The sequence below is a fragment of the Crocodylus siamensis genome, chromosome 4 (assembly GCF_052110815.1).
Source record: "Crocodylus siamensis isolate JL-2025a chromosome 4, ASM5211081v1, whole genome shotgun sequence".
Lineage (NCBI taxonomy): Eukaryota > Metazoa > Chordata > Crocodylia > Crocodylidae > Crocodylus > Crocodylus siamensis.
In genome coordinates, this window is record NC_143398.1 from 96,116,756 (window position 1) to 96,140,907 (window position 24,152).

The 24,152-nt window shown below is 52.1% G+C and overlaps 1 protein-coding gene across 2 annotated transcripts; it reads left to right on the forward strand.

Moving 5' to 3' along the window:
- Positions 1 to 295: 295 nt before the first annotated feature.
- SUN2 (Sad1 and UNC84 domain containing 2) lies at positions 296 to 22,528 on the forward strand. 2 transcript variants are annotated; one of them, XM_090043019.1, is made up of 18 exons: positions 296 to 617; positions 1,739 to 1,904; positions 2,864 to 3,036; positions 3,611 to 3,745; positions 4,113 to 4,208; positions 4,930 to 5,023; positions 5,387 to 5,457; positions 6,271 to 6,407; positions 6,975 to 7,196; positions 7,644 to 7,721; positions 9,476 to 9,519; positions 10,541 to 10,706; positions 11,051 to 11,278; positions 14,074 to 14,158; positions 14,993 to 15,108; positions 16,219 to 16,386; positions 17,146 to 17,238; positions 18,457 to 22,528. In XM_090043019.1, the coding sequence occupies exons 2-18, from the start codon at positions 1,774 to 1,776 to the stop codon at positions 18,568 to 18,570; spliced, it is 2,151 nt and encodes a 716-aa protein (XP_089899145.1). In that variant the 5' UTR covers positions 296 to 617; positions 1,739 to 1,773; the 3' UTR covers positions 18,571 to 22,528. The 2 variants fall into 2 exon arrangements, with proteins under 2 accessions (XP_089899145.1, XP_089899144.1); XM_090043018.1 differs by having other exon boundaries at positions 298 to 514.
- Positions 22,529 to 24,152: the final 1,624 nt, after the last annotated feature.

Genomic DNA, 24,152 nt, shown 5'->3' on the forward strand with positions numbered 1-24,152 from the left:
GACTTCGCCTAGAAGCCCCAGGCACACACACCAAGACCCCGCTGTCCTGAGCACCACCACCACCACAGCAAACTCCCATACTCTCTGCTGCAAAACACATGCAAAGCACAGCCTCCGGGCTTTGGAGAGCTCCCGTCCGCAACGCCGAGGGCGAGGCCGAGCACCCGCAGGCCGAGAAAACGCCAACCCCCGGGAGCTGAGGCGGGCGGCCCGCCGCAAGCCCCGCCCCCAGGCCGCACCCGGCGTCGCACGCGCCGCTTACACAAGGGGGCGGGACCTTGAGGAGGAGGAGCTCCCACCTTTCCCTTTGTGTTCAAACCGGCCAATGGGAGCGCGGCGCTGCCGGTGATTGGCAGCCTGGAGGAAGGCGGGGGAGCTGCTCTGGCTCGTGGGCTTTGACAGCGCGCGCAGCCCGGGCCATATTGGCGGGGCGGGGAGTGGCTGCAGGCGACCGCTGCAAGGAGGCGCCACCAGCCCCCGCCTCTTGGCCCTGCCCGGCGGGGCAGCAGCGCAGGTGAAGTGGCGCCCGGGGGGCCTTGGGCCTGGTGCTGACCCCCCGCGTGGGGGTGGGGAGGCAAGGGGTGAAACCGCGCTTGCCCCAGGAGCCGGGCCGGACGGTAAGGGGTTAACCCCCCAGGGGCCAGGTGCACCCGCTCCCTGGAGGTCGGGCGCGGCGGGGGCAGGCTGTGGGGACCCGGCGCCCTGCGACTCCCTGCCCCGTGCCAGGTGCTGGAGCTGGAGCAGCCCGGGGGGAGGGCGCGTGGGCCCAGGTTGTGCTTGGACGCGGTCCCGATGCTTTGCCTTTCACTTGGGCGGGTGCGGGCTCCTCCTGGCAGTGGCAACCCTATGAAGGGCGGATTAGTGAGAGCGGCCTCAGCCTTGACGCCTCTAGCCTGGCAGCCTGCCCTGTGGAGATGCAGGGGAGAGGCGGCAGCTGCGCTGGCACAGCTCTGCCCCAAGCGGCTTCTGTTCCCGCTGTCTCTTCAACTGAGTGCTGAGCCCAGGAGAGCCCGCTCCCCCTTTCCAGCCTGCTGGAGGCGCCTCAGGGGGCATGTGATATGGGAGTGCCAGTGCCTGTTTGCAAGGCTTGTTGTCCCGTTAGTCTTGTGGCGCTGTCCCAGTGTACCCGCCCTGCCGGAGCCATGCTGATGTCCACCAGCATCCCTTCCCGCACCACCACTCTTAGCCCTGACCCTTGGCATCCCTGGCTGGATTTGCTTGGCTGGGCAGAGACTGCAGTGTCATGCTGAGCTCCGTGACTTTGAGAGGTGCCTGACTCCGATTTGTCCAGCACATGGTTGCTTGGGGCATGAGACACTGTTTGAATCTCCAGGAGCAAAAAGCCTTTGCCTCAGCCCTTCTGTTGTTCCCCACCCCCTCCCAGGATAGGACGCCACAGGCAGACCCTTGCCCTTGTCCTGAGCTGCTGCCTCTTCAGCTTTGCCAGTCCACATAGCTCTCAGGTGTGGCTAACCATTTGCCTGTAATCCTCTAGGCACCAAATTCCAATGATGTTTTTTGGGGGAAGGAGTGGGGGCTGAATCCATGCATCCAGATGGTCCTCAAAGCCCTTTCCTCTTCTCCTGTCCCCCATCCCCCTGCAGTGTTTCCCTCCCTGTCATGTGTACATGTGTGGACACGTTTTTCCAGTCCCAGACAGGCCCCCTGGTACCAGGACTGGCTGGGACCTCAAGAGTTCTCTCATGTTGCCTCTCTTCTCTTCCCGCTGCTCTCCCAGGTCCTTTGGTGAGGGGTGATTGTACCTCCTCCATCATGTCTCAACGCAGCCGGCGCCTCAGAGCCACCCGCTATGACCAGGGTGATGAGGATGGTACTGGCAGCAGCAGTGGTGCATCCTCACTCTTGGGTGGTCAGCAGGTCCCTTTTAAGGACACTACCACCAGGTGAGTGTGAGCAGGATGGGAGGGGGAAGCTATATACTTCACTGGCACCTGTAATTTCTCAGCAGCTTAGCTTGGAGGTGGGGGAGGAGCTTGCCCTAATGGGAATACTCCTTCCCAGTTTGCAGCTTGGCTAGCAGTCACCAACGGTCTGTTTCTTGAGTCCTCTACACATGCCCTAGCCAGGGAAGGGCAATATTATCAGCCCAGGGCACTACATCTGTTGGTAGCATAGAGGAGCTCCTACTAACTTCATGGCTTCATGAGTCTGTTTTCTTCTTTGCAAAGTCCTTCCATGGCACCAGTGGGTAACCCGGTGTGCCCCCCTGTCCTCAGTGGGAGTGCAGCCTTTCTGCCTATTGCATGCATTTCACCATTCCCAGGCCATTGCCCTGGCACTGCTGGGGGGAGCTCTGTGATGATCCACACCAGAACACGAAGACCAGTTCTGCATGTTACTAAGACCTGTAGTGCAAAGACCGGAGTCTTCACACCTGTACTTAAGGGCCTCCTGGGACAGGGGAGCATGTGTATATATCTCAAAGGAAGCCCACCCAGCTTATCAGCCTCTCCTAGTCACAGACACCTGCAGGAAACCACAGCAGCTACAGAGGAAGGAAACAGGAAGTAAAGATGGGGGTAGTAGGCAGGACGATGGCATGGTAGAGCGGTGATTGGCCAGAAGTGGATATGTGTATGCGTGGGTGGGGAAATTGCTGCTCCCCTGACTCATATTTTGCAAGGAGGTATGGCAGCAACTTACTTTGTTTAAAATATACCACTGCTGTAGAGCACCAGAGGACGAAACCTCTCCTTGCTACTCCTTCATGCTGGAGTGGGCTGGAACAGGTCAGGGCCCCAGGAAGTGTGAACCCTGATAGGAGAGGAAGGTTGGCTCTATCTCTCCCCTTCACATTGCACCTGGCCTGTAGATTCACCCTCGTTTTCTTGCCTCCTGGTAGAAACTTGAGGAAAAAGTCAAGCAGCATGAAGCGTCTCTCACCTGCCCCTACCACCCAGACCTCCTACTACAGCGAATCTGTTGTCAGCGAGTCCTACCTGGGCAGTGGCAGGGGGTTTTCTGCGGGGGGTAGCACTGCGTATGATGATCCTGTGGACAGTGAATCCTACTGGGGTGAGTGCTTCCTCCCATGGGTGCTGGCCAGACCCCACCTTAACTCCCCTGGTCCTGGAGCAATGCCTTCCTTTTGCCTTATGGATTTATTAACTAAGTCCTGAGCTTCCTCTCCAAGCTGCTTCTCCAAAGGGACCATAAACCTGCCTGAGGTGGACAACCCCTTGATGCAGTTGACAGGGGAACCAAGTCCTCCAAATAGCCCTAGCCTACACCAGTTGCCCATTACTCAGGTCAGTGGCTTGGGAAGTCAAGTACACACCCCACCAACAATCCTGTCTTGTTAGTGAAGCAGTCCCAGGGTAGAGGGCAGTCTGCCTTCTGAGTGGCACTTTTGAAGCAGCAGGATCATTGCAGGGCATAGGATTGGGAGGGAGGCGATGGTAATGGAATGGAGTGATTGCTGAGGTGCTTAGGGGTAGCCATCCCAAAGGTCACTAGGAGACTCTTTGCCCTGAGCTGCCAGCAGCAAACCCCATTTCCTGTGCTCCGGAGACTCACTGTGGGCCTCGGGAAGAGGAGCATGGGAGGCTGTTGGCTGTTTTTTCAATGGGATCCTTTGTTACTTGGATAGGCAGGGAGCTCCCAGTGAGGAGGAGAAGAGGCACAGGAGATACGGAGTCCAGTAAAATCAATGGGCTGGCAGAGACCAAGATCTACGATACCTATGCCTCTTCTTCTGGCTATTCCTCTGAAGATGACTATGCAGGTAGGTGGACGACTCTCCCCTGGAGGTGTTTGGTAGCACCAGCGGCATTGGTGGGGGAGGAGACCTCCTAGTAAAGACCTCATCTTGGCCTTGACTCCTTTGCCTGGGGAGGAGTTAACCCAGTTCAGGCAGACACTCCTCTCTCACAGAATAGGCTCAGATTCAGCTCTGTGACTGGGAAGTAGGCTGCTCTATTCTGCCCAGCCTCACTCCAACCTGGCTCTGTGACCAGGGCAGAGAGTGATTAATATTGACTTGCTCAGGAACAGCATCTGCCCCACTGGATCCCATCAATTCCTACCCAAAGCCAGGAGGTCTCAAAGATGTGAGACTCCACCTTGGGGCTCTTCTCCTCCTCTTCCTCCAGGTCATCATTACACAGACCAAAGCAGCTCTAGCTCTGGCTTCAGGAATGCAGCCTCCCGAGTGGGATCATTTCTCTGGCTGGTGGTCACTTCGCCAGGTGAGAATGGGGAAGTGGGTGTCTCCTAGCTACAGCCTTCCTCTGCACAAACTGGTTTCATGTCCATACATTCACAGCATCCATTGCTTGCAGAGGTATTGTGTTAGGTTCCCCTTTTAAATGGAAATACCAAAAAAATCCACCATGGATGTTTTAAAGTTAATAAACATCCGTGTACATTAGGGGGACTCTACCAGAAAGATCAGAAGAGCTGCAGGGCAGTATAGAGAGACATTGGCATGGCTGTAAGTGAGTCACAAGAGTGGGACAGCAGGAGTGCTGCAGGGTATGTCTAGAGCAGTGATTCTTAGCTGGGGTGAGGTGAGATTTGTTTAAGGATGCCACAAGGGGTCATGCAATATTAGCACTTGTTAGGTGTGCAGGCACCTACACGTGATTCACAAGAAAAACCCATAGCTTTCCAGTAGGAATCAAGAGTGTCAAAGCTGTTCTACCCTGTTGTGGTATTTCTGAGCTCTTTGCAACAGAAAAAATTCTTCCGTTATTTTTCTGTAGTCAAATGGCAAATGAAATTAGTTTTTGAAAGGGGATGCTACTAAATTCAGAAAAGTTAGGGAGGGCTGCTTTGAGTCTAAAAAGGTTGAAAACTACTGATCTAGAATGTGCTTGGGTGAACTGGAGCAGACGCATCTTCCAGAGGTGGGGAGTGGAGGAGGAGGGCTAGCTGAATGCTTTGATGCCATGTGAGGTTCTTTTGCAGGCCGGATATTTGGACTGTTGTACTGGTGGATCGGAACCATGTGGTACCGCCTTACCACCATGGCTTCACTCCTGGACGTCTTTGTCCTAACAAGGTCAGTGCTGACTGGAATACAGCTTGGAGAGTTATGGAAGTGGGTTGCCATGGGTCTGAACTCTGATCCAGACATGGGAGCAGGCAGGTGCACCTGGAGGAGTGGATACAGAATTCCTTCAGGGAATTCTGTGAGAGAAATGTATATCAGGTCGCAGCAAAGCTCTGAGAATACAGAGCACTTTTTCTTGGGGCTGGAATGGTAAGCAGTCCCAGGCTGGGGTGTGTGGGCTGGTGTCCAGGGAGGTAATTGGCTTCCAGAGACCACCTTCTGGTTTTTCCTGCACAGCAGCTGAGAAACTCCCTCAGTGAGAGTGCCTGAGTGGCTGCACTAATGCATGCTTCCTTTTTCCTCTCTGTCCAGGCGCTATTCAGCTCTGAAGAAGCTCCTTCTCCTCCTGCTGTTGCTCCTGCTCCTGGCTTCCATTGCTTACGGTGAGTCATCCCAGACCCCAGAAATGCTCACTACCTCCAGCCCCATCTCTTCTGTCCTGGGCACGGTGCCTGTAAGATCAGGGTGGCATCCTGGCTGCTCTGAGGTAACCCTGTGTCACAGGAGAAGTCTCATTCCTCCATGCTGTACACAGGTATTGTTCCTTGTAGTTGCAGGTGTGGGCTTGAAGTGGGATTGGGAGGATTTCTTGGGTTAAGGCTAAGCTGCAAACTCAGGGGACTGGATTCATAACCCAAGAGGCACCTTCCAACCATATGTTCCTGTGTGCATGCCTAGAAGCAGGCTGTCTTTATGCCTGGGGGCTGGTCCTGGCAGGCAGGAAATGGTTCAACATAGGATGGGGATGCTGTGAGGCTGGCCTAGATCCTCTGTCAGCTTTGTACTCAGTCCCTGAAGGATTTGCTGATCCCACACCTTGGCTCCCAATCTTCTCAAACTGTGAGGGAGTCCTGGTGGTCCCACATGATATTGCAGGTCCTTGTCTCCAAGCAGGGTGGAATCAGACCCCCCCATCCAGTGTCTCTCGTGTGGAGCCCTGGGAAGTTTGCATTGAGAGTCCAGCATTGGCAGGGACTTCTGGTGACCATCACTGCTAAAATGGCAGTCAAAATCTTGGCTCCTGGGGTGAGAGAGGTGCCCGTGTCCTGTTCACTGTGCTGAAGCCACAAAGCTGGTGGTCCCTTTCTGCTCACAAATGTGAGCCAAGAGCTGGAGCCAGTCCGTCTTGGCATTTCTAACACGTCCCCTTTGGAGTCTTTGTCTTCCTGCCAACTGGTCCCTCTTTGTGATGCTAGGTGCTTGGTATTTCTACCCGTTTGGAGTCCCGGTGCTCTACTCTTCCATGTCTTCCTGGGGAGCTGCAAAGATTTCAACCCCTATTGCTGACAAAGTTGAGGTGTCTGGAGCTGGGGACCTAGCTGCATTTGACCAGGTGGGTGACAAAAGGGTCAAGAGTGCAGTGTGGAGAGAAGCTCCAGCATTTCTGGTTATCCAAATACTGGCTCAGCCTTGTCCCGCCCCTTCCCCCCCTTCCCCAAAAACCTGTCAGAAGAGTGCCGTAGACAGAGTGGATGGGAGGCTGGGTGCACATGAGAGCAGTTGCCTCTCTCCTTGTGTCCTGAAAACGAGAAATGGGGACAAAGGAGGTATGTGACTGTCTGGGGCTAGGTTTGTGAATTGCTGGCCCCTGTTGGAAGGAACAAACCCAAACTGTTGTTGTGCCTATTGGCACAATATACGATGGGCTTGGTGGGCATGTGCACCACTGCCCCCTGCTGAAGCATAAGACACTCATGTGCCTTTGTTCGCCTCTGGGCTGAGCTAGGAGAGCTTCCCCAAACCCTCAAGTTGGGGTGCCCTTGGATTTGTATGTATGTTGCCGTCCCCTGGTGGAGAACAGAGGCCATCCATGCAGTTGGGACAGCAGGGGTGCAGTGTTAGGCCTGTGTTTACCACCCTTGTGTTTTGTGTTCCTTTGGCTCTGCTCTGGTGGTATAAGTCGGAGCACCATATCTTGTCTCGGTTGCAAGCCCTGGAGAAACGCTTCAAGGCCCTGGAGGCTGAGGCGTCACGGCTGGAGGGGTTGGAGCTGCAGAGAGGGGTGGCAGCTGGAGGAGGCCTATCCCATGATGACATCCGGATGCTCTTGGAGGGGCTGATGAGCCGTCGTGAGGCAGCGCTGAAGGAGGATTTCCACAAAGAGATGGACCTACATGTCCAGGTAGGGGAGCCTGCTCAGAGTCTAGCCTGCCTTCTTTGCTTCATGACAACACCCCAGCTGCTCCGGTCCCTCTGCTGTGTTTGTGTAGAGTCTGAGAGCATGGGGAGCATGAGGCCACATGCTGGGGGGTTAGTTCAGGCTGGGGTGGATCATTCTGGATGGGCCATGCTAGTTCAGTGGTGGGATGAGAGAAGATGGAACATGAAGGGGGTATCTTATGAATGTAGGATGATGGGTATCATGCAGGGTGAGGTGGGGTTGCTCACAGAGAGGTTAGGAATGGGAGTGTGTGGGAGGAGGTTGGGCACAGGGTGTGGTTGGATGGGCTAGAGTGGAGATGGCTGGAGGTGAGGCCTGCGGGTGACTGGCCAGCAGGGGTGCAGTAGTGGGATAGAAGGTGGCTGGAGTATGAGGTGAATCTCTGATCCTCCTCCCGCCTCCCTGCAGAACAAGCTGGATACTATGCAAGCCAAGTTGCAGAAGGATTTAAATGGGCACCTAGAGAAGATCACGCAAGACTCTCAGGTAAACGGGCCTCCCCCTGTGAGAGCAGAACTGGGCACGCTGCACACTTGGGGTGTTGCATTTCCCCATTGAGATGTATCTCTAAGAGAACCAGGGATGCAGCACACTTTCTCCTTCACAGCCTGCAGCTAGACCACTCGTGGCTCTTTGGGTCTGTTAGCTTCTGTTGGGTAAATCTGATAGAATTGGAGCTTCTAGGAAAAGTGAGAGGCTGTGGGAAACGCTTAGCAGCAGTTAGTGCTGAGCTAATGGCCAAAAATACTGTCCCTTACTGCTGTTGAGAGACACAAAGCCCAGACTCTGACCACTTGTGCTGAATTAAGATCCTTCACAAGTGATGCAGAGGTTGCTCAGACTTTTGGCGTGAAGTGTGCTAGACCAGTGTTTCTCAAACTGAGTTCACTGACTCATGGGGGTACATTGCAGACTTCCCTCACATGCCCTGTGTGAAGGACAGGACAAGTAGGAGGTGGAAAAGGATGAATATAAATAGAACAAAAAGAACAACTCTGCCTAATCTCCCAGGCTGTCAGAGGTTTCAGTGTAGTTGTAATGACAGAAAACATTGGTACTTTTCCTTGTCCGTAATGCAGCATCACAAGGACCCTGATTGGTACTTTTCCTTGTCTGCATTGGAACATCACAAACACCGGTACTTTTCCTTGTCTGTAATGGAGCGCCACAGACCAATATAACATGCTGAAAAGGGGGAGTGTAACCCAGAGAGTACAAGCGCCACCGCACTGCATGAATCGCATTCTGCTCCCCTAAGTGCCCCTTTTTAGATTCCTTTGGAGGGTGAGATACCACCTAGTGCCCTGCAGGATGTAACACTGGTGTTGTACAGCAAGTGGGGGAGAAATATGCTCAGCAAAGTCTAGACCTGCTGCCCTGAAGGTGAGCAGTATAACAGCATGGCGTACCTTGTGGCCAGTGCAGGGCAGAGCATGCTCTTTCTAAACTGTGTGCTGCTTCATGGACTTAACTGACCCTGAATTCGGAGGCATGAGTAAGCGTGCATAAGTCGGAGCCATTTCTATATTTTAAGTGGAACAGACTTATAGGGCCTGCTTCCTAAGCCCAGTGATACATGCTGTGGTCCTGGCTGGGGGGTCCTTTTGCACTGTGTTATGCACCTCCAGCAGACGCAGGTGTGTGTACACAACTCTGCCTCCCTGAAAGGTGACATGTTCCAAACCAAGAGATGTCCTTTGTACAGTGTGTAATGAAGAGGCGGAACATGCTGCTATGAGAAATCATTGGGTCTGAGATCTTAATAAAGTTCAGAAAGATGCTGAATGCTTCTCTTGATAAGGGTTGTGATACTAGACACTAGGCTTATGGGCCAGATGTGGCCTGTGGAACCATGTTATCTGGCCAATGGGCATTCCCCACAGGTCCAGAAATTTGGCAGCAGGGGAGTAGTGGGACTAGAAGGTTGAGCACCACTGCATAAGGGGAACATCCAGAGTTAAAAGAAATTGTATTGTTAGGAGCCAGGGAGGAGTGTGAAGATGCTGTATCTTATGCTGGCCTCTAGCCACCAGAGATTGGATTGAGACCTAGTGTAGGAGGGGAGGGGGGTGGTTTTTACACCTGCCTCAGGTGCTGGCTGCTATCAGAGATGGGATACAGGCTAAATGGCCTTGGGGCCTGATCCAGATGGGCAGGTCCTGTGTTCCTATGTAACTGTTCAGCCCCTCACCACATGATGGATCTTTCCCATTTGTTTCCCCATGTTGCTTCTTTTGCAGGACATGGAGGCCCGGATACTCCAGCTGAATTCAGACTGGCAAAGGTAATCTGGAACTTCTCGAAGGGTTGCCTGTAACTTTGAAGTGGTGTCTTGTGTGTGGGCTAATGGGCCTTTTAATGGAGTGAGTAATTAGCAACCTGGGTGTGAAGAGGAACATCTCTTGGGAACCCACAGGGATTCTTATGTGATCGTACAGAACCTTTCTTCACCATCTGGAAAATTGGGGTCCTGTTGTGTTTTGATATTCCTGGGAAGGGTGCATGGGCGTGTGTGTGTGACTGAGGTTCTGATGTGCCCAGGAGAATAAACCTGGGCAGGAATGAAAATGAACTGATAGAGACGCTATCATCCACTATCATCATGAAAGGAAATGATATTGGTGGGGGACAAGGCAAATATGAGAAACAGTGATGCTGACAGGGATGGGGCAGGAGCAGAAACTAGGCAGCTGGTTGGCTGTAACTTAGAGATTCAAGAGGGGAGCTGATGCAGCTCATGTGATCTCTGGCTTCATGTCTATGGAAAAGGGAGACCTGGTCTTCCCCACAGGGACTGTGCCAAGGAAGGCTGCAACTCAGCTCTGGCTTCAACAATGCCAGAAAAATGCCCTTCCTGGAGGGAGTTCAGGGAAGAGTGACAGGAGGCTGGAGTGATGGATGGATTGAAAGCAGAGTAAAGAAGCCAACTGTTGCTCAGTTCAGTAAAACTTCATAATCTACAAGCCAGTGAAGTGTGTTAACACCTGGGGGAAGGGATTGTTTAGGGGACTTTGAGGAGGTCTCACTACAACATGGGGGATGGACCTGAGCTAAGACAATCCCTATCTGGAGATTGGAAGAGCCTTCCTATAGAGAGAGGTCTCCCAGGCTGTGGAGAAATCTCCCAAGGAAGTGGAAGGAGTCCTTGCTCTTGGGGAACATTTGATTGGTTTGAACAAAGTTCTCTGTTGGTCTGTGGGAGGGGAGCCCTGGATCTGGGTCCATAGAAAGGGTGGTAGGATGACCCACAATGACCTCCTCCTACTAATGCTGTGTCTTATTATATTTCCTGGTTTGTTCTTCAGCTCGACAAAAGAGGGCCTGACGGGAAACTTCCTGCAGGAGGTGGGGAAGCTGGAGCTGGAACTGGCAGGCCTGAGAAAAGAGATCAAATTCCTCGCATCTGAGCAGCAGGCAGTAGTGAAGCATGTGGAGTCGCTTCCAGGACAGATAAAGGGAGTGCGGGACGACGTGAGTTTCTGACCCCAGTCAGTTCCCACTGTGAAAGCCCAGTCTGACCCCTTCTGCTCAATGTGGCAGTAGGCATGTCTGGGGGATGCAGGCCTTTCTGGTCCAGGCCCACTATGTAACACCTTGTCTGCACTGAGGGGATGGTCTCTGACCACCACTCAGTGTCCACAACCTGGACATCTTTGGATGGACTTTGGATATCTGCAGGAATGGTGGGTTCCTGCAGACCACACATTCAGGGTCCCTGAAGCGTGTTGCCCTGTGCCATTCCCCTTCCATTGGTCATACTGTCCTGTAGTGCAGCCCCCTCACCTGACCTGAGCTTTCTCCCTTGATGCTTTCAGGTGGAGGCGCAATTGCCCTTGTGGATTGGACAGTTCTTGTCACAGCCAAGGAAGGATAGTATGGGCAGCCTGTTCCTCCAGCGTGAGGAGCTGCAAGATCAGCTCCAAGAGATGGAGCATCGAATCCTTGCCAAGATCTCTGAAGACCAGCAGATGTCTGCACAGGATGCCAGGGCCAGCGTCAGGGTCGCACTGCAACAAGGGGGAGTCATGGCAGTGACGGAGGAGGTGAGGGGCAGCCCCCTTGATAGTTCACAAGAGCAGCCTTCATGGCTTGTGGGGAGGGATGTGAACGTCTCTCACTTGCATATCATAACTGCATCGGCCTTCATCAGGGTTGTCTTTCCTGGCACAGATGCATGGCGAAGACAGTATACACAGCAAGTGTGTGTGTCTGTGTGTGCACATACATGTACATGGCTAGGGCGTGCCAGGGCATATGTGGGAGCTGGTGTATATGTGCACATGGTTTGAGGTTGCAAGCAGTGTATATGCGGTCACACTACCACCCCAGCGTGTGCTTTTGCAGAGTCACGCCCCATTCTTTCTGTGTGGACATGTACTAGGGCAGATGGGGCTACTGCAGAAAGAGGGTTGGATCAGGGTTATAGGATATCAGGCATTTCCTGCTGCCCTTTTGGTGACTTTTGTTACTGCCAAAACCTCAATAATGACATGAGTCTGGGGTTCTTTCACTGGGATCTGGTTTTGCTTGTTGCAAATCCAGAAGAAGCCGTTTTCTGAGTTCACTGAGCACTCAGAGATTTTGAAAGGAAGTGAGGTGGCAGCTTTGGACATTTACAGCTGTTCTCCAAAGCACTCAGAACTCATAAGTACTGCTGAAATCATTTGGAACTGTAGAGATTCAGCACTGTTGATGATAAGACACTATATAATCCTAAACTTACCTTCATTGAAGACTTGGAAGGACAGGCTGTGCAGGCTTAGTGCTAAACTAGGCCTAGCAAACCTGGGGAGAGATCCCAGACCTGCAAGGCTTTGGGCAAGTAATGCTTTCTGTCCTGTCTCTCCATTCCCCATCTGTAGCAAGGTACTGGTGTTCCCTTACCACTGCCCTGTTTTGTGTGTGTGTCTACCACCCTTAGAGCAATGGGAGCCGGATCGTATTTAGGGCATCTCAGCACTGTGCTACTGTAACACAGTTAATGGCAAACGTTTCCTTTATTCATATTAGTTTTTAAGCGGAGTGGCTCAGAAGTGTTTTCAAATAACAATCTACGAGTACTTGAAGAGGATAAAGTGAGCCAGTGGTGCTAGGATGTGGTATTTGAAGTGCTTCCTGCTGTTTCTTACAAACACATGCAAAAGGGGAAGAGAAGAAGCCAGGAGGAGATGGGAGAATACAGCTTCCATCTCCTCTCCTCTCCTCTCATGCCTCCAGAAAGAGCTTTTGGCGCACGACTCACAGAGCCCATCATGGCCCTGCTGGGCAGTTGGCTGGGTTGCTTTCATTTCCCCCTTACTAATCTGTGGGAGGTGGCACAAACCTCCTTGAGATCAGGCAGGTTTTGGCTTTGCAAACTGACCCAGCTACAGTTTGTAAAGTCAGCATTATGTTGGCCAGCTAAATCAGACTCATTTAAACAGCAAGTGTAAAGAGGTGGAAGTAAGGAGGTGGATCCAGCCTTTTTCAGAAGGAAGTAGGAGCCATAGGGTTCTATCTTTAAGACTCAGCCATGGGCATGAGGATCTCATCATCAGGGTGGCAGATCCAGGATTTCCCAAAGTGGGATGCAGGCACAGCAGTCTTCACTGCAGGGTGGTTGCACTTCCTGCTCCCAGCTTCCTGCACTCCTGCCAGTGCAGGCAGACTGCCCCTCAGGAACCTCCTGGGACCTTTTTTTAAGTCCTTAAAGCAGGTGAAATTCCTCCTCCTTTCCCCTTTCTGCTCAGAAACTCACCTTTTCCCCTACATTTCCTCCCTTCCCTGCCTGCCTGCAGCTGCTGCTCTGCCTGGGGCTGGGGAAGCTCCAAAGCCAGCTAGGATGATCAGGGGCTGGGTTCAGTTGGGGAAGGGACAGCAGCAACAGGGCAGCTGTGGAGCAGTTCCCCCACACTCTGCTCGGTCCCAGAGCAGGCACGCTGCCACTGTCTCCATCCCTAACTGAACCCAGCTCCTGTGTAGGGAGTAGGAAGGGCTTTGATACTTCCCTGATCCTGGGACAGCACAGAAAGGCAGGCAGGGGAGAGAGCATGCCTTTGAGCAGGAAAGGGAAGAAAGGGAGGTATTTCACCTGCCTTAGGGACTTGAAAAAAGATGTAAGATCATGAGCCAAAAAGGCCATTGGAACAGCAGTATTTGTTACTCCTGGCACGTCAAGGTAGTAACCATAGCGGTCCTGTCCTTGATGTGGTGGTGCTGGCACCCCCTGCTGCTCTGAACAAGCTGATGGGAACTTGCTGAAGAAGAAATGCTTATGAGAATGTGTTTGCCCCATCCCATCCCACCTCCCCAGCCCACCAAAGACAGAGGGGGCTGACGTTTGGGCACTGCCTTTCAGTTGAAGGAGATTCTGGTCTTCTGGTGACAGAAACGTAATGGCCTCGCCAGTCCCTTTCATTTAACAAATGCAGTTGGCATCGGTGTTGTCCTGTGAGCACCCAGCCTGAGTCTTGTAGAGTGGGCATAGGGGGACAAATGGTCTTTGCACCTTTCTTCTGCTGTAAATAAGTTAAGAAGTGGTGGGAAGGTTCAAGTCGGTTGCCTTTGTGAGACAAAGGGGAATGTGCAGAAGGCCGTGGAGTGCAGCGGCTGTACAAATGGGAGATCAGATGAAGGTACAGGTATGTAAACATGTGGTAGGAGGTTGCACATGAGGGACTGCACTGATGGTATGACTGTAGTGCGTTTGCTTCCCCACCACAGTGTTGGGCATGTATATAAAGGTTGAATCTCTGCTGGTGTGCACAGGGATATACCAGCAGGATATCTCAGCAGAGGGGAGAGCAGGACTTTCCTGCTCTGGTGTTCAGCTCTGTCACAGCCTCTGTTTGTGTTGCAGCAAGTGCATCTCATTGTGAACCGAGCCTTGAAGCGCTACAGTGAGGATCGCATTGGCATGGTTGATTATGCCCTTGAGTCCGGGGGTAAGTGAATTTGTTGCCTTCTCACCTTCCTCCTGTGAAGGCCCCTGAGAAGAGAGATCACGCAGCAGATGCTACTGCTGTGTTGATCTGCAGAAGGCCTTGTAGAAGACTTCTAGTAGCTGAGCATATGGGTAAGCACCTGGGTGCACTAAGAGGGAGGGTATGAGATTGTCATGGGGCAGAGGGGGAGGAAGTGTGTGGCGGTGGCTTGTACCTGTGCCGAGGGGCATTGACAGGATGCAGCACATTTGTGTTGCAGTACAGTGTAGTTCAGCCAGGTAGCCTCATCTTGCCCACAAGAATCCTTGTAAAGCTGAGCACGCTACAGTGAAGGGAAGAGGGAGCTCAACAGCATCCATGGGAAACTCCTTGTATCATGCCCTGGGAGCATAGGCAACACATTAGTGCTGCCAGTGGGGGTGGGCACAACTCGACGTCACTGCCGCAGTGGGAGCTACAGCTCCACACCTCTGCTGCTGCTCCTGCTGCTGCCGGGTATTGGGTCCAGCCGGGCTGCAGCCCGTCCCATGCCATTGGCACAGAAATCATACTGCTGCCAAGCCCTGACTGACCAGGCTACAGCCCTGTACCCTGCACCCTGCTGTCAGCACAGAAATCTGGGGGTTGGGTGGGGGGGAGTCTGTCTCTCTGTCTGTCTGTACCCAAGATGTCACCAATGACTTGGAGCTGGATTGAGATACCTCCCTCACGTTCTGTTCAGCACATCCACTTCCCCCATCTCCCAGCAGCTGCCAAGATGTATGTGTGGAGAGCTTTGCTGTGGTACATGGCAGGCTGTAGGGGGCTCACGACTTCTGTTTCTCTTGCTCCTAGGGGCCAGTGTCATTAACACACGGTGCTCAGAGACCTATGAGAGGAAAACAGCGCTGCTGAGCTTGTTTGGGATCCCCCTGTGGTACAACTCCCAGTCTCCCCGTGCCATTTTGCAGGTAAAGACCATGCTAAGCAAAAGTGTCCACACCCTTCCAGGAGCTCAGTCAGAACTGCCCCTGAGCTACTCCTGGTATTCCCTTGGGCACTAAACTGGACATTTCACCTCAGTTCTTTCCTCACTCCAGTTTTTATTCATCTCTCCCTGACACTCAGGAACTGTCCTCTCTCACCCCCGGGTTGTCACTTCCTTCTCATTCCCAGTCTGTGGTTTCTCCTCGGGCAGAGTTTGGAACCAAATATAGTGGCCTGGGATGCCTGCATCTCCCTGATGCCTCGTGGAACAGGCAAACTCTTCCTGTTGCTTGCACAAAGGGGTGAGACTCTGGCAGGCAGGCTGTCATTTTCTTCTCCAGCTGTAGTCATAGCAGTGCACTCACCAAGAGAGGCAGGCACAGTTGGTGTGCCTGCCCCTCTTGTGGGTGTAGCTGCCAATTTGGTCTCCCTGTCATAGGAATCGCCACAGAAAATGAGGCTGTTGCACCAACCAAACTGTTACTTTGATTCTGGCAACACCAGAGCATTCAGGGCAGGTGTAAAGAGCTGGTAGTGTCTCAGGGCAATATTACAGGCAGAAGAACTTTCTCCCCAGTCCCAGCCAGCAAGTGCTTTGCCCCAACGCCAGAGGCTGTGTGTGTAACTGTTAGTAGGGTAGCATCCCTCTGTGTTGAGCCAGGTGATTTGCTACAGCCATGTTCTTTCTCTGCACTTTCTTAGTTTAGACTGGCAGGGATAGGTCCCTTTAGTCCTTCTGGCAGCAGGCCATGACCCCTTCTCACCCTGGAATATCCTCTCCTCTCCTCTCCCCCTGCATTGATGTTTTACAGCTTAGAGCACACATTGGCTGCTCCAGAGGGGCTGTGTGACCTGGCAGGGAGAGTTGAGAAACAAGCACCCTCTTCCCCTGCCCCTGCAGTGTTCTCTTGACTTTCCCCTCAGTGTGCTGCTGTCAGCTGCTGTGCTACTTGCTAGAGGTAGCTGCCCTCATTGGCGGGTGAGCGAGCCCTGTCTAGCAGTTGGTACTGTGCTTTGGGAGGAAAGGGAAGAGTGTGGCCACTTATCACTCCACTTACCGAAGAGCTGACGGTGTCTTGTTCCTTTGTGTGTAGCCAGACGTTCACCCTGGGAACTGCTGGGCGTTCCGTGGCACTCTGGGCTTTGCTGTCATCCGCTTGTCCAGCCGCATCCGTCCTACCGCTGTGACCCTGGAGCACATCTCTAAGTCCCTTTCGCCCATGGGCACCATCCCCAGCGCCCCCAAGGACTTTGCCATTTATGTGAGTGTCTTGACTTGCCCATGATTCCCCAGCCCTGTGAAGGAAGAGGTGAAAATAGGAGGGAGGGGATTCAGTGTCTCTTACCATCAGGTGTCACGACTGGCCTTGCAGAGACAGATGCTTCCTCCCTTCATAGGCTGGAAATGGATGTCTCCTGTGGCAGCTGCCTGAGGCTGGGAGGGGCTCTGCTTTTAAGCAAAGGCCTGAGTTGTTTGGGAAAGGGGGTGAGAGATGAGGCACAAGAAGAGAGGGTATTCTAAAGAAGGAGCAAAGGTTGAGGTGGGAGATCTGAATGTGTCTGGTAGGAGGTAGGGGAAGTGTGCAAGGGAGAGGAGGAAGGAGATGGTACATAGGGTTGGGGGTTGGTGAGGGAGTATTTCTGAGGGGAGGAAGAGTCCCTGGGAGAGCGGATGCTGGGGGACGAATGGCAGTACTAGGGTAAGGCATCTGTTGTTGGGAGCATATGAATATTGGGAGGATGATTTGGGGTGGAGAATATTGGGGTGGAGAATAGTGGGGGGGACAAGAGGGAGGGAAGTGTGTGTGTATAACTCTTGGCCTTTTCCCCCTCTGCTCCTGTGTGCCCCCATTCACCTCTGCTTGGAAAAGCAGGGGTGGAGTTTAACTGCACTTGTGCCTCTGTCTCCACCTCCCACTTCCCCTTGGGGTGCTCTGCCTGCCCCACACTCCTCCTCTTTCTCTCTTTGCCTTCTTGTCTCTCCTCCCTTCCTTCCTTTCCACACTGACTTGTTTCCGTAGGGCTTGGAAGAGGAAGGACAAGAAGAAGGCATCCTCCTTGGACAGTTCTTGTACAACCAAGAGGGCGATCCCATCCAAACGTTCCACTTCACGGTATGGAGAGAGGGTGGGAAAGGAACTCTTTGGCAATGAACTACAGAGGAGAGTTCTGGGAGCACTGGACCCCTGCTTCTCATGCTTAGAAATGGCCAAAGCATTTTCTTGCAGAAGCTGTGTGCTGGTAAATTCAGCTACCACTGGCCTGCCTGGAGCCTGTGGGGCTGGGTGCTCTGGCCCAGTGCATCTGAGAGGTGCCACTGTAAAGTGCTGTTCAGGTGGCTTGATTCTTAGAGTTCCAGCCTTCCTTGAGCACAAAATACTGGCTGCAGTTCAAGAGAGAGGAGGATACCAGGCAAAGTCAGCAAATGACCTGATCCAGTGCAGCTCGGGCAGGGAGACCTGGGTAGCCAGTATGATGGTCTGATCCAGGGCAGCAACATGAGAAGGCATCAGGGGATTCCTTGGCCTGATGCACCAACAATCTGATCAAACAGCTCCTCAGCCTGGGAAATAGGGGCTGAGGCTAATTATGAAGCCAATCTTGTATCCTTCAGCAGGGGTTGTTCTCCTCCCTCCTGCCCCAGCTTACCTGCATGTGCCCTTGCAAAGCACAAGCTGTTTGTGCTCTGGAGGAAGCCCCCAACTAACCCCCCTTCTTGGACATTGGCTTAGCACTGGATGTGGCTCAGCCCTTCTGGGGAAGGCCTTTGGCAGCAAATGCAGGATGATATAGTATCTTCAACGGGTTTCTCCCTCAGACCCAGCCCCCTGCTACAGGATCCCTTGTGGAGGCACCCAAGTCTTTGTCTACTCAATATTGCACGCTAAATCCTTAGGCTCTTGCTGCTTTTACAGTCTGAAACAAGCCAAGGGCTGGCTTAACTGGAGGATCCGCTGCCCCTAAAATTGTTGCCATTGCTCCTTTTTGATCTTCCTGGGGTAGGGTGTGCATGTTCTGAGAAACCTCTCTGTCCAGTATCAGCCTTACATGACTTGGGCACCAGTTGACTCCTGGCTGCTCACACTGGGCACAACACAGAAGCAGCACCCAGATACAGGGCCTGCAAAAGTGGTTTAAAGCCACTGTCCCTCTGCCCTCTGTTTTTAAGTGTGTTGGGTAATTTCTGTAGGATCCTGTTGGTGCTGTTGAGTGTCAGGGGCTGCAGGGCTACATCTCTGGGATGACTTCTGCCCAAGCAAGTGATTAACACTGACCCTTGATATTTGTTTGTCTGCTGGGAGTGACCAGATCTCCTCCTCTTTCTTTTCAAGGGGGAAGATTTGGGCATCTTCCAGGTGGTGGAGCTCAAGGTCTTGAGTAACTGGGGCCATCCAGAGTACACCTGCATCTATCGCTTCCGTGTGCATGGGGAGCTGGCCCATTAACCTTCCCACCTTGGCTCCCCCACCCCCCGCTGGCTACCTCAGGCTCTATGGAGGCCGTGAGTGAGGACGGCAGAGAGAAGGCGTCACCAGAAAGGAGAACAAGGAAAGTCGACTTTTTTGCGGCTTCACTCATAAATCCTTCAAGGAAGAAACAAGTTCCCTGGGAAATCTATTCCCTGCCCCTAAGCTTTTTTGCTCTGCCACTTCCAGAGAGTTTTTTGCATTTAAGGAGGAGAGGAAGGGAAAGGATTTTAGTGTCTCAAAGGATGGTGTGGCAGGAAAGAAGAGAGCCATCCATGGGCTTAGGTGCAGCCTGCTTTATTTTCAATTCATGTGGGACACTTTTGTAACTTTTTAATCTAGTTTTGAAATGGGTCTCTGCAGTCAGGATCTATTCATCTGCCTTTCCCTTCCACACCTTCCTGGTATCTAAGAAGCCTACAACATAGTGTCCCAATGGCTTTAGGAAGGTGTGCACAATTATAGTATGCTGGTTTGGGTGCTTAGCATATACGAGGTTTTAGGGGAGGGATGTAATATGACCAGCTAGTGTTGCACAGTTGCCCATTCTCTTCCAGTATTGGGCTTGCTTTTATTTCCACTCAAGGGCTGACTGGCTGTGGGGTGAATGAGGATCCCATGACCCTGAAAGTGAGATATTAGACATGTCTGCAGAGGGAAGCAAGTGGGGCAGGGAGGTGCTAGCTGAAGGGATAATATCAAAGCTAAGAACTGGGGAAGAAGAGACTCTTTTCTACTTGGGGTAGTAAAGCCAATCCTTGCACTGGAAACTGCCTCGTCTGGTCAGTGTATTATGTACCTGTTAAGATGCAGATCCCTTCTACCACAGGCCAATGCTCTTAGTTTTCAGTGACATGTGATGCTGTTGGCTAAAAAAGGAAGGGGTCTCTGATAATCCATGCACTTGTGTCACTCGCTCATACAGCCTCACATGATTGCAAAACCCTCACAACCCAGATATCTTTACATTGATGACCCTGAAGCCTCTTCCCACCTGCTGATTTTCTGTTGTCGTAATAATGAGAAACATTTTGCCTTCCGTGCAGTGTATAACCAAGCTGTGGAACAGTCTGCTGCACAGAACCACTGGGGCTAACAGTTGATGTTCAGATAGACTTTTTATTTGGTACAAAAACAGCTCAGGCAATAACACTAGCTGGAGTGATATTAGCAGGGCCACTTAATCCCCAGGCCTTGTTGTACAAACTGATCAATAGCAGGTGGAAGAAAACTTTCTCTTGCAGCTACTGCACAGTGAGGTGCCACTGTCATTGACTGTTGATGGCGACAGGGCACTAAAAAAAGGGACCAGGGGCACGTTCTGGTAGTTATTGCCTTCCTGGTTATAGAAAACCCTAGCCAAAATGGTACTTGAGGGGGGCGGAGAACAAATGTACCCATATACCAGGTTGTGTGCATCTGTATATAGACAACTGTATATAGAAGACCCTTGGACAAGGTAGCTTCTGTGCTGTAGTTACCCATATGTATGGTGTGTGTTGGGAGGGAGGGGGTATGAGGCGGTCAAGAGGGTATTAACATGATCGCACAAGCCTCACAGGGTAGTGGGGCAATGAGGCAGTATTATACAGGGTGAAGGGCTCCTGGCAGTGCCTTTGCTGGCTCCCAGCTATAGAGGATACTGAAAGCTGGAGGGTAGAGTGGGCCTGAGGGCTCATTGCAGCCAGGGGGCTCCTGGTTCAGAGTACTCCAGGCGCCTGGCTTGGCCAGACAAGGGCCCCAGTGATAGTGGGCCTGCAAAAGTATTAACCATGGCAGTAGCAAAGGTCCCAGGAAGAAGCTTGTGGCTGAAGCTGGGATTGGGCTTTCCCTAGGGGATATATTAGGGCCAACCTCTTCTTTCCCCCTAGCTCATGGCTGCCTGAGATGAGGCAGTGTGGGGGAAGCTGACAGGGCCCCTGGATGAGCCGGTGTTACTGCTGCTTTCTCAGGCACAAGGTGACAGTAACAATGCTCTTGTTAATTGCTGGTAATCCGGCCACTCTGGTACCTGTTCTCTCCTTTTTCCAGGGTCAGATGGTTAATTATTTGTGACCTACTTTATTTGGAAGGGATCGTTCCTTCCCCTCCACTCTGGTCTCACCTCCGCTTCTCCGAGTGTCCATTCCCATCCTGCTGGAGACCGGCGGCACGGCCCTGAGCTGTGGCCAGCCAGGCCTGTGGAACGCAACAGGCGGCTTCACTATTCCCTGCCCAGGACTTGGCGCTTTCCTTATCTGGCAGCACCAATCCCAGAGTCTGGCAGGTCTGGAAGGAAAGCCAGGTGGATTTACCTGGCAGGAGAGAGGCAGCAACACTGGTCTTCAGCCACAAGCAACCTCCCCTGGGTTAAAGAAGCGCCGTTACCAGGTGGCTGGGGGTTGGGAGGGGGAAGGGTTTATAAACTGGCTGGCTGCTGGCCTGGGTCTCAGTGTTGAGGATATGGTTTCAGAGCTGAGCAGCAGGCTTGGAGCCTCTTTTGGTTTGGGCAGGAGCTGCCATAGGCTGGTGACCTGCTGTGTGCTCGGTTTTGTACGGCGTGCTTTACTTTTAGTTCTGCTTACGTTGGCATTGTGTTTAATATTTGCATATCTAATCATCCATGTCTCCTTCACTTGAAAGAGAAGGCAAGGGCCCCTGCTTTGCAGCGCCAAGTCTGGCCATGGTTGGCACACACCCACCCCAGTAAGTACAGGCTCTGAGCTGGGAGTCATGGAGCACTGGCTTGTGCCCTGTTGCCTCAGTCTTTGAAGCCCAGAAGGACCATAGATGTTAACCTGGGGAGGGGCCAGGGATTGCTCATCTAGAAAGCAGTGGGTTTTTGTGGTCAGTGTCTCTTGGCGGGACAGCCCCCCAGTTCCGTGAGGGAGGAGGGTTGGGTGGCATCTCCCTTTGGAACTGGTCGCTGCTACTCACAAGGTACAGAGGGCGACAGGCTCTTGTAGTTGACCCACGGAGCAAAGAGGCACACTGGGCTGGGAATAAAACACTGGTCTTTTGGCATGCAAATGGGAGGTGCCAGTCTATAGGTGGTGGTACCACCTGCCAGAGAGCAGGGTTATTGACTAAAAGTGGGTCTTCCTGCTGCAGGGCCTTGCCACCTGCTAGGAGCAGTGGGTCTAGGGCCAGATCCAGAGGCATTTTGGTGCCTAAAATGGGGCATAAAGCAGCATGTAAACAGCTGTATCCAAAATGGTGGTCTTAACCAGCTGTCCTCACCTCAAGAGGTACCTCTGCTTTCTAAAGTCAGCAGTTCCCTGGACCTGTGTGTGTAGCCAGAGCTGCCCCAGTCCTAGCAGGCCTATTGTTTTATCCATAACCTGTGTGATGTAAAATAAGACATCTTGCTGGGTTAAGGCTATGCATGGGGAGCTTGTGTCTAGCGCAGGCTGTGGATTACTCACCTGGGACATGCACTGGTGTTTATCTTTAGGCTATGGCCAGATCCATTATAAGGCCTTAAAGAATGTTTAGTGTCTGCTAACTGTGCCCATCTTCTAGCTCGCAGCACTGAAGTTTGAAGAGATTAATTATCATGATTTTCTGCTTTGGAACTTCTTGCCCATCTGTAGGGTCAAGACGTTTCAAATTTGGTACTTTAGTCATGCTTATCATGAGGCTGGGTATCCTGGTACAAATACCCAGCATGAGCACAGCAAGACAGTAATAAGAGGGAAATACCTGCCAAGGCAGAGCTTCCTTATTTATTCTCCTTGGACTGCCTCATGTTAGTCTCACTCTCATTCCATGTTTGTCTATCAACGGTGTTACAAATTAGCCCTACGCAAACAGATGGTTACAGGCAGGAGATCAAGCTGTATTTAATTCTGTAGCCTGTTATAAATGCTGCACTGTTTTGTTTTGGTTTTTTTAATCTACAGATTGTAATTTATGCCTATGCAAAAAACCCCAAGACAATAAATTATATCAAAAGGTTTTTGTTGTGTGGCTTGTTTGTTTTTTGAATGAAAAATGAGTTCAGTGAAAAGGTAGGAGCTGTGGAAATGCTCTCTCAGCTGGGTTGCCAGTTGGGAAAGGTGCACAGAGATGGAATGGACTTTTTTTTACATACACCCCCTTCCCCCCACAACTTAATCCCTTTCCTCTTCATAGCAGTACTGGGGTACTCGGTGCCTTGAGATCCTTAGAACGGTGCCATGCAGTGTTAGCTGTGCAAACAGGATTCACAAGAAAAACTGAGAGATTTCAAATGGAAATTCATAGTGTAAAGAAGTTCCTGAGCTGTTGTGATCTTCCTGAGTTCTTTACAACAAAAAAAATGCTTATTTGTATGTAGTCAAAAAATAAATTAAAATGAGCTGGCATTTTTACAGGGGTCCCTCCAGTATAAAAAAGTTGAGAACTAGTGTGGATGATGTTTGCCCCTTGACCCCTGCATTACTTTGTCTATCCCAATTCAAGAAATAAACTAAAGCTTTACAGCAGGTGGCACCCAAGTCTCAAAGCATAGCTTCCTTATTTATGCTGCTGGCCACAATGTAGAGAGCTGGAAATAGCTCGTTCTGTGGAGCAGGGGATCCACCCTTCTTATAGATTTGCCTTTATATCACTGATTTAATGAGTCTATATGGTGCAACTCACCCCTGCCTTCTGTCTTGTTAGTTCTGCGATACCAAAGAAAGCTTTGCTCCCAAGTGGGTGGGTTCTTTGCTTCCCACCTCCATGCCTAGCTAGTGTCACTCAGTTCTACCCCATGGCACCCAATATAGGATTCTTGCCAGGGAATACCAGTTTGGGGTAATAATACTGCTACTGTATTTACTTGAGTGTAAGATAACTGAACATAAGATGACCTCCCAATAATTAAATTCTGCATCTGGAAAATTTCTAAATGTTTTATCTAAATCAGTGGTCACCAACCAGTGGATCTCAATCCACCGGTAGATTTCAGAGCCTCTTGGAGTCAATCTGAGGCTGGGGTGGAGGGCTGAGTGCCCATATGCATGCACCCATGTGCCCCAGCCCAGCAGGTCAGTCCGTGGGGAGTGACGGGATTGGGGCTGGATTGAGGCCCCTGTGGTAAGAGACTGCTGCAGAGGCAGGAGCAGGGGTAAATTGAGTGGGGCCCTGGCTGGGTGGGACTTACCTGCTGGGGAGGCAAGCCCCCAAACAATTTTTTCACCCTCTGCCCCCCACTCCCTCCCCACAGATTTACTTACTGGGTGGGGGGAGGGGTGGCAGCACATGGTAGATCTTGGGTTGCTTTTAAATGCTAAAGGTGCTCTACTTAAAAAGGTTGGAGACCACTGCTCTAAGTATTGGAGAGTTGTCTGGAATCCTCCCCCTACCCACATACACTGCTACAGCAGGGAAAGCAGCAGCTGTGGGAGCACCCAGCACTGGCTGGAGGAGCACCCTTGCCTTCCTCCCCTGCAGCCTTTCTGCCCCCCTTCCACCTGCACTCCCCCCCAGCCACCAAACTCCCCAATCTCTGCCTTTGCTCCCAACTCCCCAGTTTCTACCCTTTCCACCCCAACTGTTCCCTGCCATTTCTGCTCCTTCCCCTCCATCCCCCATCAAACGCTCCATCCTGGAGCACA

Excerpts from the sequence above, each read along its gene's own strand:
- SUN2 (XM_090043019.1), top strand. The coding sequence starts at position 1,774 with ATGTCTCAACGCAGCCGGCGCCTCAGAGCCACCCGCTATGACCAGGGT. Across the intron at positions 11,279-14,073 it reads TCATGGCAGTGACGGAGGAG|CAAGTGCATCTCATTGTGAA; the intron begins GTGAGGGGCAGC and ends TTTGTGTTGCAG. Across the intron at positions 14,159-14,992 it reads TTATGCCCTTGAGTCCGGGG|GGGCCAGTGTCATTAACACA; the intron begins GTAAGTGAATTT and ends TCTTGCTCCTAG.